General features: G+C 38.6%; 1 protein-coding gene across 1 annotated transcript; it reads right to left on the minus strand.

Moving 5' to 3' along the window:
• Window positions 1–3,077: 3,077 nt before the first annotated feature.
• On the minus strand, window positions 3,078–12,087 carry LOC133992274 (protein SPMIP7). The gene is made up of 8 exons (XM_062430992.1): window positions 11,682–12,087; window positions 9,686–9,759; window positions 8,091–8,173; window positions 7,465–7,603; window positions 5,703–5,770; window positions 5,359–5,466; window positions 5,129–5,206; window positions 3,078–3,219 (listed from the first exon to the last, which is right to left on the minus strand). The coding sequence occupies exons 1-8, from the start codon at window positions 12,085–12,087 to the stop codon at window positions 3,078–3,080; spliced, it is 1,098 nt and encodes a 365-aa protein (XP_062286976.1).
• Between the last annotated feature and the right edge of the window lie 1,410 nt (window positions 12,088–13,497).

Below are 13,497 nucleotides of genomic sequence, written 5' to 3' on the forward strand. Positions count from 1 at the left end.
TAGTATGAACATACCATGTAAGGGCAATGCGCTCAACTTCAGCACAGCAGCAGCCACGTATCACTATACGGAGCCCTTTCAGATGTTTAATAACTACTTTCCAGGTTTCATGTCATGCCAATTTGAGTTGTCAATCTGCTGCACAATTGTGTAGTGAAATAGAGTGAAGGGTGCCTATATAATGTCTGAAATTAGTGAAATAAATATAAAATGTGGATTAATATTGATAGAAATTTTAAATAAATTATGACTTACACTACTAGTTTGGCTAAAATACCTCACCTCTCATTCTCCTGTCATTATTATCTCATATGAACCTCTTGTAGAGAGGATTTTTGCTATAATAATTTTAGTTCCAATCACTGGCATGGAGTTTTTTCTCCGTTCTCTACAGTATATTTCATTTCTGATGAAGTTACTGGAGTTTTTCAATTTCCCACAATAAGTGGTTGTTATTTTCTGTTAATTTGCCTTCCAATGTTTACTCTTGCTTGTGACTGTTTTTCCCAGTATCCTACAGTCCAGGCCTCGCAGAGCGCCCTTATCTCAGGAGAGGCTGTATGTGTGCTGGATTGCTGAGTCACCTTTCGTGGGAGGCTGCCCTTATCTCCTAACAAGCAAGACATTCAGGCAGTTAGTTGCAAAAGGAGGAACTTTGGGCAGGATCAGTGTGGCCTGCTGTGTCTTCACGGCCATAATATGGGTTGCTGCAACGCTCGCTTGACTTCCTCAAAGCCTCTGTGCTGGTGCTGCCCCCTCTATTAGGTCAGAGGCTGCTTTTTTTTTTGTGGACATTTGCAGGTATGAGAAGCTGCAGGAAGAAGACAGAGGAAGTGCTGGGACTGAAATGTGACTCGACGCTATCAGCTAACGCAGAGGTGTCGGATCATGACTGTGGTCTTCCATGAACCCAGAGATACTGTCCTGTTGAGTGACACAGCAGTGGCTTTCGCTTCGCTATAAGAACAATGATTCAGTCAATGTTTTTTAAGAAACTACTGCTCAATACTCACCGTTGGCTGAGTTCCTGATCATCATCCCAACTCTGACTTCTTTAAAACATGCAGAAATCGTTATTAGTCATGTGGAAACGCTTGTATATTAAAGCACTTCCACTGAACTGTGCAGAATATAAGATTAGACTTCATGTATGGACTGTAATCCACAGCTGCACATCAAACTAAACACAAATAACCCTGTGCTCCTTCGGGTTAATCTGCAACCTGCAGCAAGTTGCTGTAATTAAAATCATCACCTGGCAAGTCTCAAAACATCATCAGGCGATGTAGCCAGTCGACTACCGAACAATAGGCGCAGGCTGGTTCTTATTTCATGGATCTTTAAGCAGTATTCACTGTTTTCACATTGGGAAGCATGAGCAGCATGTAACCCTTAATTGGTTTCATCACCTTAATAAGTCAAAGACGTTCAAGACTGATAATCACATTAAATAGTCCAATTTATCTAAAAAAGTCAATTGCAAACTGAAAAACTCTCTTTCTTTAGGAATGCATTATGCTCTGAGGATGTCAGAGTAAATTAAATTCCCCTCTGCACACTAAAGCATCAATTTCCTTATGGTAATTATCTACTGGAATAGACGTGTCACTAGAAGGAGTCAGGCATGCTTGACATTTAGCCTTTTTATGGAGAGGCGATGAGTAAAAATTAAGATGAGGAAAATAAATTAATCTCCGGCCCAGGCAGGCATTGAGAGATCCTGGAGGATAGTGGCTGAATCAATCATGATGTTTGTGAGCCTGTTTTGAAAAGGAGCCAATGATGAGATTCAGACCACAGGCTGGAAAATCAGAGGAGGAAGAAGAAGAGGAGGAGGAGGAGGAGGAGGGTGGTGGTGCTTTTTTAGCAAATAGTTATGAGTGCTATGAGGAGGATTGTGCAGTTTTATTGCTCTTAAACACAACAGCAAACATAAAACGTGGGTGCAATCATATAATAGTAGTGGTAATAAATCATTCTAAACTATTTTTGACATTTTTGGGAAATACACTTCAGTTTTACAAGACGATCAATATCATTCTTCTTAAATAGAAAACTGGTATCATTCTTTTCATCTCTCCCTAAATATCACAACACTCCTTTAAGTGTCTCAAACATCTTAAAAAGACATATATTGGTAAAAATACAGTCACATAGTAGTTTGATAATGGTGAGATGGTAAATGAGAGATGCTGGTTTCCTAAATTAAGGCTACAAATCAAGATTTTCCTGTATACTATTAGTGATTACCAGATGTCAACCATGCCTTAAAAGGAAGACGGTTCCTCCGGCAACCGAAAAAAGGAAGGGGCCAGTCTAACTTGGTGTGATTAATAACTCATAACAAATGTATAAGAATTCAGATGTGGATTATACCTGCGATTTATTAGTGGTCACACGACTTGTAAAATCAACAGTGTTGAAGTAGAAATCCTTGTGCAATGTAAATCTAAACAAAATATAGATGAAGAGTAACAGGAAAACCCGCTCATCCCTATTTCCTGTCAAAGCGCGATGCACAAAAACCACAGACAAAAGCTATAACTGGCAGACACTTCATAATAATGTTGATTTGCATTACGGTCACAGGAAACTAACACCTCAATATGATGCAAGTGCAGACTCTATTTAATATGTGCTTTCTGAGACAATACCTAAAATACCTACTATTGTTTTATATATGTCAAATAACATTGTCATGTAACATTAGTGCAGAAAATCCTTATTTCCGTCACAGTATTTCCTTTGTTTTGTCCCTGTTTTTGCCCTTCAGGACAGAAACACACAAAAATGTGGGCTGAAATACACACACACAAACACACACACACACACACACACTGAGTGAGGGAGTCAGTGGGAGAGCAAATCTTTAAGAGGACAATGCAAGAGCTCACTACACCAGCGTTAGAAAACCAGTCATCTAAATCAGGGAAATTATGATAATGGGGCATCTCATTATTCTCCAACTCACTCCGAATCAGTCACTGACATCACTTCATTATAGACGTATTCATATAAACAGATTGGATGGCATAAAAAGGAAGCCGAAACCTTCAAAACTTTCTCATCTGCTTTGTCTAATGTCTCCTCGTCTGTTGTTGTGCGCTTGTGGCAGGAAGTGCAGGTCTGAGGAAGGGGTTGCTGGGGGTCGTGGTGGTCACCATTCTGGACAGGGGCGCCGCATGGCCGAAAACAGGACCCCCTAATTCTTGTATCGTTCTATGAAAAAAATAGCATGAATTTATGAGTCAGTCAATCATGAATAATTCTGGATCAAGTAGAAATCCAAGAAACCAAACACGAATATTCATAGTGCGACATCAGATCACTCAGACTGGTGCAGGCTGACTACCTCAGAAATACCCATAGGCACTTGTGTAATGAGTGAGCTCTGGCAGGCAAAAATCCCGAGGATGTTTGACCGTTGCAGCAGACAGTTAATCAATCCAAGCACTTGTCTTTTTTTCTGTTTTGGGGAAAAAATATGGGAGGCCAGCCTAATCAGCAGAGGAAACAGATCTCAGGGGGGGTCGGGCTCCAGGAAAATGGATCTGGGTTGTGAAAACCACGATTACCACGAGCTGCTCTGGATTCAGCCATCTGGAGCTGCCTGCTCCAAAAGCCGGTAAAGTTCGCTCAACTGGGGCCCAACTAGGAAACAGGTTTACACCTCCTTAACAGACAGAGAGCGCTCCCAGAGAGGAGGGATGTTTTGCTGTCTGCTGCTGCTAGACTAAAACTAAAGTGGGACGTGTTGAAGTAGATATTTTATTTCATATATAGCAACATAATCACAGTAAAGTCTTTAACACACTCAAATGACTGATTGCAGCTGCTTTTGATGTCATGTAAAGAAACCACGAATCTGCTCGAAACTTTTAATGCAAAAATGATCTTTTGCCCTCAAATGAACCTTTCTTGTCATTTTCTCCCCAGTTTTCCAAGACTTCCCATTTCCTTTCTGTCTATCTTCAGGAATGACATCCATTGTTTTCTTTACATACAGCAGCCTTTCCCTATACATGATTAACTTATGTTCCACAAGGGAAAAAAATACAGGTGATTAATTATTATTTTTAGTATCAGTTGTATTGCTGTTCACCTTACCTAACCCAAACCCTAACCCTAACCCTAGCCTTTCTCCAGTAGCACTAGGCATTCCTAATCTTCCTCATTGTGTATTCTTGTGATTCCTCGACTTCTTCAACAATTTGTTCTTTATTTGTCCCTTTAATCAGTCCTATAGTTCAACAGGAGAGCTACTGTGCACCCTGACCATTCTTCTTATCGCTTGTAGTGTTTTTTTTTGTGGCGGTGATGAATTGTGAATGAAGGATCTCATAAAGAAACTCTCTGCTGCATTTTCATTGTTTTGTCAATATTTGAAGTAGAGCTGGTCGATTTAACTTCAGACATATTGTCTCATTTTCTGAAGTGTTTTTTCTCACTGTGGCAGGACAGCTTAGCCTATTTTTCTTTAAAATATCTTTTTTAAAAGCTCTATACAGTATAAATCAGCTAATTTTGCCTGTAAATATGTCAAACGTTTTAAATTCTGCATTTATTAAGTATAATTCACTGTAGTCTGAGTATTAATGAGGATTACCGAGAGTTGTTATTCACTTTTAAAGGAATGGTGGTGAATATGAGCACATCTGTATGGTGCAGTGTGAGTTGAAGCATGATGCTAGATGAGTGAATTAGATCGCCCTCCAGTGGCCAGTTGTTGTCATTGTACTGTGTTGTAAAACCAATATTATGTGCATTATTTATGTACTGTAGATATGAGTAGAAGTGGGTGAAAACAACCTCTGTGTGACAGTGGATACAACAGAATACTAAACAAAAATTTTAAGTTGATGATTATTAGTTAACTGATTTTATAAGATGAAGACATTAAAGAATATTTTTATTCTACTATATCAAAAACATAGCAAAAACCTTTAAAAAAAGATAGTTCATAGTTTTATAAAATGCAACCAATAAGAAGAATTGTGTTTGTTTTGAGTCTTGGGTGACACACATTGACAACAGGATCACACATTTTAGAGATAAAGGGTGATAAACATCAGGTAAAGCTTTATTTTAAAGTTCAAATGGCTCCATAAGACCTACTGTGAAGACTCACCTGCAGACAGAGTCAGCAGCAGCATCAGCCGAGTGAGCATGCACAGCTTTTCCTGTGTAACCAGGGATGGTGGTTCGGCTGGCCCAAAAACAGACATTTAAGATTATTTATCCAAAACTGATACAGGAAACTGAATATCACAGAGTAGAGGTTATTTCAAAGGGAACAGCTTTGTCAGTATCTGCCCTAGTTAACACAGGGGGGTAAAACACTGAAAGTGAATGTCTCACCATGCTGTAGGTGTGTAAGGGGGCACAATGCTCCTCTTTAGGGTCAGGGGGTGGAAGTCTTCCTCCATGTTGTCAATGTTATCCATGTTTTGAGAGCCAATTGTACCACTGTAAATATATGAGAACACACAGGGACAGACACACACAAACACACACACACACACACACACACACATAAACTCTAATGCCAGTTCATACTAACATGTAAGGCACTATCAAACATGAAGTACTCACGTGTATAGCGGGATTTGACCTGATCTCCGACATCCACTGCAGCTGGAAAGAAAAGGAATTAGGAGACCCTCATTAACATGAACGCTAACAGAAAACTTACAATGACTTACAATGATATGGGTTTCCTGGCATCATTCCTCGATCGAAGCTGCTGTCTGCTCCACTCGGCTCCAATAGACTTGGAAAGAACAACAGATCTTTTAGAAGGATTTATCAGGCACTCACGTACATTAAGAGACACAGTTTGACTGTGTTCTCTCATAAGCCCACACATCTTCACTTTCCTACATACACACACACACACACACACACACACGCACACACACACACACACACACACACACACACACACACACACACACACACACACACACACATACACACACCCATACACAGAGGTAGACATGACTCAATCCCAATCAGTCAGAGCTTTAAGTGCTGCATGCAGTGTTTTATTAGCAGTTCATTATTCCCACATTGATTTAAAGACTTTAATGATAACTTTGACATAATTATGTGTTTCTTGATGTCAACAAACTGCATGAAAAAAACGAAACCATTAAAAAAAAAAAAAATCAAAACAAGCAATGTGTTAGTTCTTCTCTGATAGGAACTATAGGAGCACCACCCGAGTTTAAACATTCAAGTCTCTTCTTGAAACACATTTGTACAGACAGGTTGTTCTTGCCTTTGAGTTATAGCCTGCAATTGTTTTTTTATTTTTTTTATTTTTTAGCACTTTGTACTTGGACTCGATTGGAGTGATTTTATTCTTGTTGCTTATTATTTTACTTTTAATTCATTTTCTGGTCTTCCTGTGCTCTATGAAGCACTTTGTAACAACTGTTTTGAAAGGTATTATATTATCGTTATTATCAGTAGTAGTAGTAGTAGTAGTAGTAGCAGTAGTAGTAGTAGTAGTATTAATAGTACAGTAACTACTACTTACTGACTTCAGCACTCATCCCATTCATGTCAAATGAAGATGTAAATCTTTAAAGATGAATATACAGTCACACATATAGAGTTTCAATTTTTAAAAGGGTCTAAAAAGAACTTGGCACTGTAGTTTTTAGCAAAAGTTACTCAAACAGAGGTAAACTTTGCATTTGTTGGGGACTATATTCAGCCGTGGATTAATACACATTTGGTGTGCTAGCAGCAGCATGACGGTGTTAATAGGATTGACTCAAAATAAACTACAGTGCCCATATTCATGGTAATGAAGGAACATGCCAGCCGGTGCAATAGTGTGACTCAGTGATGTGGGGTTTTTTTTAATACTTTTTGGGCAACAACACTGTATGATTCAGTGGAATAAGGTATATCAGGCTATAGATACACATATGATCAATCAATTTGTTTGTTTTTTCTATTCATTTAGTAAATTCATGGCTGGTTTTAGTCTTTTCATGGGATTTGTTGACAATAAGCAATGAAATATCCTTCATCTGTTTACTCCAGTCTATATGCTGAATTTTACATTTGGTGCCAACTGGTCAACATTGGTTATGAATGTGTTTTTTAGTAGTTGTTTTTTTTGTTGTGTTTTAAGGCCCTCAACCTGAGCCTGGATAGTAGCAGAGAATGAATGAATGGCTGAATGATGTTTTAAGGCCTCATAGGAGATTAATGTAGAACACATAACAAAGAGAGATTTTCTACAGATGCTAATTACTTCAGCACACTATTCCGTGAAATATTTAGTTTCAGACATGTTGTTTTAGTTCCTCTGTCCAAAGTGATCCGCTTTTAACAATCTAATTTTCTTCAATCAGTTGTGGGAATCAGTGTAAAACTAAGACGCCCACAGCTGGAGAGACAGAGAAGAACTGAGCTCTTGTTAGTAACAGTTCATTCTCTATGGCTTACCTGCCACAGCTGAGGTTGGCTATTGTAGCGTCTCGATGATGGACGCTCACTCACTGGGTCGGCCATTTTCTCCCAGGTTGTTTCTGGTGCCTTCAAGCGTCGGGGCAACTTTGAATCCCAACCAACTTCCTCATAACTCCTGCAAATGAACAGGGAATTCTGGCTGTTACGCATCTGAACCAAGTGCCTGGAGTGTAATTGATTAACTGGATTCCCAAAAGTTGCTCTAATTTGGATTCTTACACAGATACCTTCATTGCACAAAGTATATTGGACAGCTTGTTAACTGAGGAGCAAATTCATCCCAGAGGCTTTAAGCAAAGCTGCAATTCATCTACATGATTTCATTGAGCAGCAATTAACACAAGAGGACTCAGTGTTCCCCGATGACATCACTGGAGCACAAAATCATAAATATTCACTCTCAATAACCCTTGAAGCAAAATGACTGTGTGTGTGTGTGTGTGTGTGTGTGTGTGTGTGTGTGTGTGTGTGTGTGTGTGTGTGTGTGTGTGTGTGTGTGTGTGTGTGTGTGTGTGTGTACTGGACATTGTAAATGGTGTGGGAGGTGTAAGTTTCGGTCTATCATCCTGAAGGGAGGCAAGTTACAGTCTGAGTATTCTGACCTCTGGGTTGCAGAAGTGTATCTGAAGCGTCTGACTGCCAGTGAGTTGTCTGTCAACAGTCTCAGATCAGAAGAGAGGGCATCCTTTAAAAAAAATCAATATTCAGATTTTGATTATAGTGTTATTTTGTAAGTCCATTTGAATATCAGTTCGGAAAAGCCAAGAAAATGTTTATTCATGGATGTATACTTTTTAAAAAATCATCACTATACCCTCACATCAAACCTCACATGGTTATTAGAGCATTAGTATTTCAGCAGCATGCCTAATGATCTTAAAATGATCTCTGTTATTTGTCAGCCAGTAATGACTCTAAATCTGACACCAAGCCTCTGCAAAGATTTATCTAGTTAAAATTCCTGCAGTAATTGTAGAAGAATATCAAGATCGAGGCTTAAAGGAAATAGAAAATTACAAATGTCTAAAGTACAACAAGGTTAAGTGTCTATAGCTGTTATAGGTTCAAATTCTGACCCTTTACAATAATGAGTATTTGCATTATTGATTAATCTGTAGATTATTTTCTCTATTAATCGATTATTTTGTTCCAGAAAATAGTGAAAAGTGTTGATCACTGTTTCTAGAGCCCAGGGTGACATAGTCAAATGTCTTGTTTTGTGTACCAAACCCAAAGATATTCAGTTTAACATCATAGAAGACTAAAATATTCACATTTGAGAAAGTGGGATCAGAGAATTTGTTTGTTTTTTTTCTTTAAAAAATGACTCAAAATGATTAATTGATTATCAAAATAGTTGGTGATTAATTTAATAGTTGACATAGTTTAAGTTCAACTATATGAGATAAAGGCTTAAGTCAACATGCTAACACAATGGCAAAGATAACATGCTAACGTTAGGCAGGTATAGCTACGTTTTCCAACTGTACTCAGAAGTCGGACTTTCCGAGTTCCCAGTCAGCAATTTCCACTGGAATGCCCCCTGAAGTCAAATGTTGTCTAAATGATTAACAAGTGAAGACAAAAAGGCATTCTTATGTGAATCAGAATGAGTCAATCAAACTATGTAATGTTGCAGATTTCAATATATTATCCACCACTCTCCTCCCACGTCTCAACGCAAACAGGCATTAATCAAGCCTCCATTCACTAGGCAACACTTCACTTCAACTGAGTGCTGCACAGCTTCCCCTAAAACATAATAATGCATGTCAAGGTAATTATAATTACTTCAATTATCAGACTCACAAACAAAATAATAAAGCATGATTATGTTCTCAAAGTGAACACCTGCCCACTAAATAGTAGCCTTCACTGATGCGATCCATTAACAAGAGAACCAAAGGGAGGTATGTGTCTATGTGTTACTCTTTAAAATTGAATCGGTGTTTGTGTTATGATAGCGAAGTGATGAAACTAATAACTAATTTGTCTTAAAACCGCCCCGGCATTAGTTTGACCAAATGTCTCACAGTGTGTGCACTGCAGTAGATTGAAGGAATAAATCAATGTAGAGTGTTTATGTGCTCAGATAGTTAAACAGGGGGGAAAGGAAAATGTAATATATGTGGAATGTGAATACTAAGTGAGTAAACTGTGTTCATTCAGTAGGAAAGTTAATTCAAGGATCACCCACCTGAGCTCCAGTGCGTTTATCAGGAAAACTGCTGGAAAACGTTGATGTCTTCAGTGAGTCTGGATGAACTGAAGCTTAGGAGGACACAACAAGGGGATACAGGCAAGTTATTTGTTATGAATATATATGCACAGAAGTAACTGCTGTCAATGTCAGAGTACCCCGCGAGGTGGGCCTGGGGCTAAAATCAGCTTTGGGCCACAATTGTCCCCTCATTCATCCCAATTTCTGTGTAAATGAATCCTTTAGCCTTACATTCATATTCTAACCCTACACACTATCCTCTCATAAATTACTCTGTACACCAAACTTATGAATCATAAATCTATTTGTCATTCGTAAATACCCATGAGCCATAAATATAACAAATAAGTAATTAATCCTTAATGAAGCTTTCAGAGACCAGAGAGAGTCTTTACACTATTTGTTTCTGGAGAAAACAACTTCCACAATCACACTATATAATGATCGCATGTCACATGAAACAGGAATTGAAATTGAAATATTTCACTTTCTTTGTTAATTTCATCTCATTTCAGGAAATGTGATGCAATGTCAGACTATGAGGGTGGTGTTTAGGTGTTTGTAGTGCTCTTGGACACTTAATGAAGATTCACAACAGAACAACTGAAAAGAAACATGAAGGCTCCAGCTTAGAAACAGAAATTGCATATAATTAACTTAATACAGCAACTGTATTCTTCTTATGGGATCTAAATAAGGATTAAAAACGAAATACTTAGGGACAAATAGTGTCAAAGGAAATAAATAAAAAGATAAATTGCAGCAAGAGAAGCTATCACACTGATATTATCCACCATGGCTTATAAACACTGAGGGAAATACTGCTGCTGTCTAATGACCAGGAGGGAGCTCTGCAGCATCCATAATACATTATTAAATACACTCAAACAGAACAGAACTATAAAACCAACTAATAAAACTATATTTTAGTGTGACACAAGTCCCTCTATGAGACAGAAGCCACTTTAAGCCTCTTTTTTAAGGCAGCAGCAACGTATTTGTAGCATCTTTTTGTTTGGATTGTCATTGCTGAGGTTTGATATCTTAAGATTTTACATATTTACTCATCATTTTCATTGTTTCACTTTTAATGAGTAGCTTAACACCCACTGGCCGCCAGTGGTTTAACTATCACTTTGCTGCCTTTATTTATTTTTATTTTGTATTTATATAATGTATTCTCAGACAGTGTGTGTTTTTTTATCTTGTGTCTTGTGTTTCACTGCTGCCCTTTTCACAGCCGACATTTTGTCAAAGCAGCAAAGCACAGCTGTACATAATAACACTCACGATGGATCCATTCAATTATTGTTACAGTGAGCCATGGCAGTGAGCAAGTAACAGAGAGCTGGAACTGACTCACCTAAATGCAATGCAGCCAACATTATATGTTATGTGACTAAATCCACCTGTGCATTTCCTGCTTTGACAAGTCAAACTGTCTGATGTTTCTTTTTGTGATTGATTGTGACATTATTGATGAATCTACAGATTATTTTCATGATTAATTGAATGATATTTTGGTCTGTAAAAGTTAAAAGTACTCATCACAATTTCAAACTACTTGTTCTGTCTGAGCAGTTTAAAATTCAAAGATATTCAATTTACATCTAGACAAAGCAAAGCTTCACATTTAAAAAGCTTGAACCACAGAATGGTTGGCACTTTTGCTTGAAAAATGATTTCAATGATAAATAGATTATCAAGAAAATTGATAAATTGTTGTCAATTGTATTTCTGTCAATCAACTAATCAATTAATTCTATCAGATCCAGCCCCAGTCATTTCAGTTTATTTTGTGCCCCTGAGGTTTGGTGTCCTTGGGCAGTTGTCCACTTAGTTTGGATGGTTTCCAGCTTTGACTAATCTACAAGAGATACTGTCAACATTCATAACTACAGAGTATCTGATATTAATTATGATCAGTGTTGTCATTGTGAGCAAACGTAAACATTATCTCCTGTTATTTTACCACTGAGCCTCGCTCTTATGGCTGCATCTGGGATCCTCCTGGAGTTCCAGGCCTTGTCCTCGCTCAGGTCCATGCAGATACCAAAGGAATTTGGTGTTGTTTGTGGCCTCTCTCTGAAATCTGAGGGTACCCTCAGACCAGAGGCCACATGATGGAAATGTATAAATTTCTGTCGTCCTTTCACCCCCAGAGCCACCTCTGCTCCAGCACTCAGCTGCCCGCAGGATGGGTCCAGCAGGGGGATGTCCTCTCTGTGAGGGGCCAAGGACGCATGCTGAGCAGAAGAGTTTACACTTCCAGGTTCCCGTCCATCTCTACCAGCAGACCGGTACAGACTGGAGTTCAGCCGTCTGATTGTATGCAGTTCAGCAGAGAACGGCCTAAAAGGATCTAAAACTGCAGTCATCATTGCTGGAAGAGAAACCCAGTGTGTGTGTGTGTGTGTGTGTGCGTGGATGACAAAGCAGATCATAGATCTGCTGTCAGGCATAAAGATACAGTGAGCTGGTGTCCCAGAGACAGTCTTTGTTTGTGTCTCGGATCAAATTACTGACATGCACAGAGGTCACATGACCTGCTTGGTTGTTGATGTGTCGAGCTCCGCATACCTGTGCACAACATTCATTCTATATTTATTATAATAATGAAGAGCAAAGATGTAATTATCATCCTCTGGCCCATGGCCACAAATCAATGATTCGGCTCAGGGGAGCATTCAGGACCAATAATGTTTCCTCTGAGCTGCTATGTTTTGGCACCTTACAACTACTAATTTATCACACTGACTAAATAAAAATGTTTTGCCAGCCGTCAGTGGGGGTTATTGTCCCTGGAAAATAACTTCACACAAATACGTTTTGGTGGCAAATAATAATGACTTGGCCCTGCCTCAGGGTTTAGTGAAATGACCCTCCCGAGAGAACGCTACATTACGTCTTGTGACGGGTCAGGGACTTCTTTTTTCTTAAAACTATTTTCCTCTTCAAAGATTCCTTCTTGTGATCACTAGATGGAGTAAAAGAGCCTGTTTTGGCAGATAAGAACTCCTGGAACAAGCCTGTATATGTCCTTTGTCCCTTATGAATTAAATGACACTACAAAAATATCAAAGAAAAAATTTACATCCCACTTGGAATATTATGATGATACATTATGAGATTAAAAATACCATTATAGCACAACAAGGTGACCGTAAACTACCTCAGACCCACTATGACTCCCAGAAGGAATATTAAAATGATTCTTCTACGGGCATATAGTCTTAATGAGCTATTGTTTCAAGTAGATGTGGTGTTAGTTGGCAGAAAAACTTTAAATATAGCCTGTTTTTTTAAGTTGAGACTAAACTAAATGAAAATTATGTAAATCACATGGATGCAAAAAGTGTTTTTACAAAGGGCATACTCTGGTGAATGCGCCAGCTTGAAAGAGCTGTCTGATATTCACTGAAGCAAAAAAACACCAAATACTATGTGCCTCAGTGCCTATTAATTAGTTTGCTTGGGTTGAAACGCAATGTGCAAATGTAAATATAACACATAAATATATAGGCACGCACACGGCACAGTGTAGCTGTGCTTTATTTAAATAGTGACGGGCTAGGTGGCATTTTTCTTGGGAGGGAATTCATGTTAATGTGTCAGGGGGCGATGATGCTGATGCTTGCTGATAGATGATTTTTACTCAGGCTGTCATTAGCAAATGTAAACACCCGAGAGCTGTTGAAAAGGATGTGTTAAAAATAGCCTAATTAGAGTTATTCTGATAACTGAGTGGTGAATATGCCCGACTCCCACACAATGTTCCTTCACAAAAG

Source organism: Scomber scombrus, chromosome 12, assembly GCF_963691925.1.
Source record: "Scomber scombrus chromosome 12, fScoSco1.1, whole genome shotgun sequence".
In the NCBI taxonomy this organism is placed as follows: Eukaryota; Metazoa; Chordata; class Actinopteri; order Scombriformes; family Scombridae; genus Scomber; species Scomber scombrus.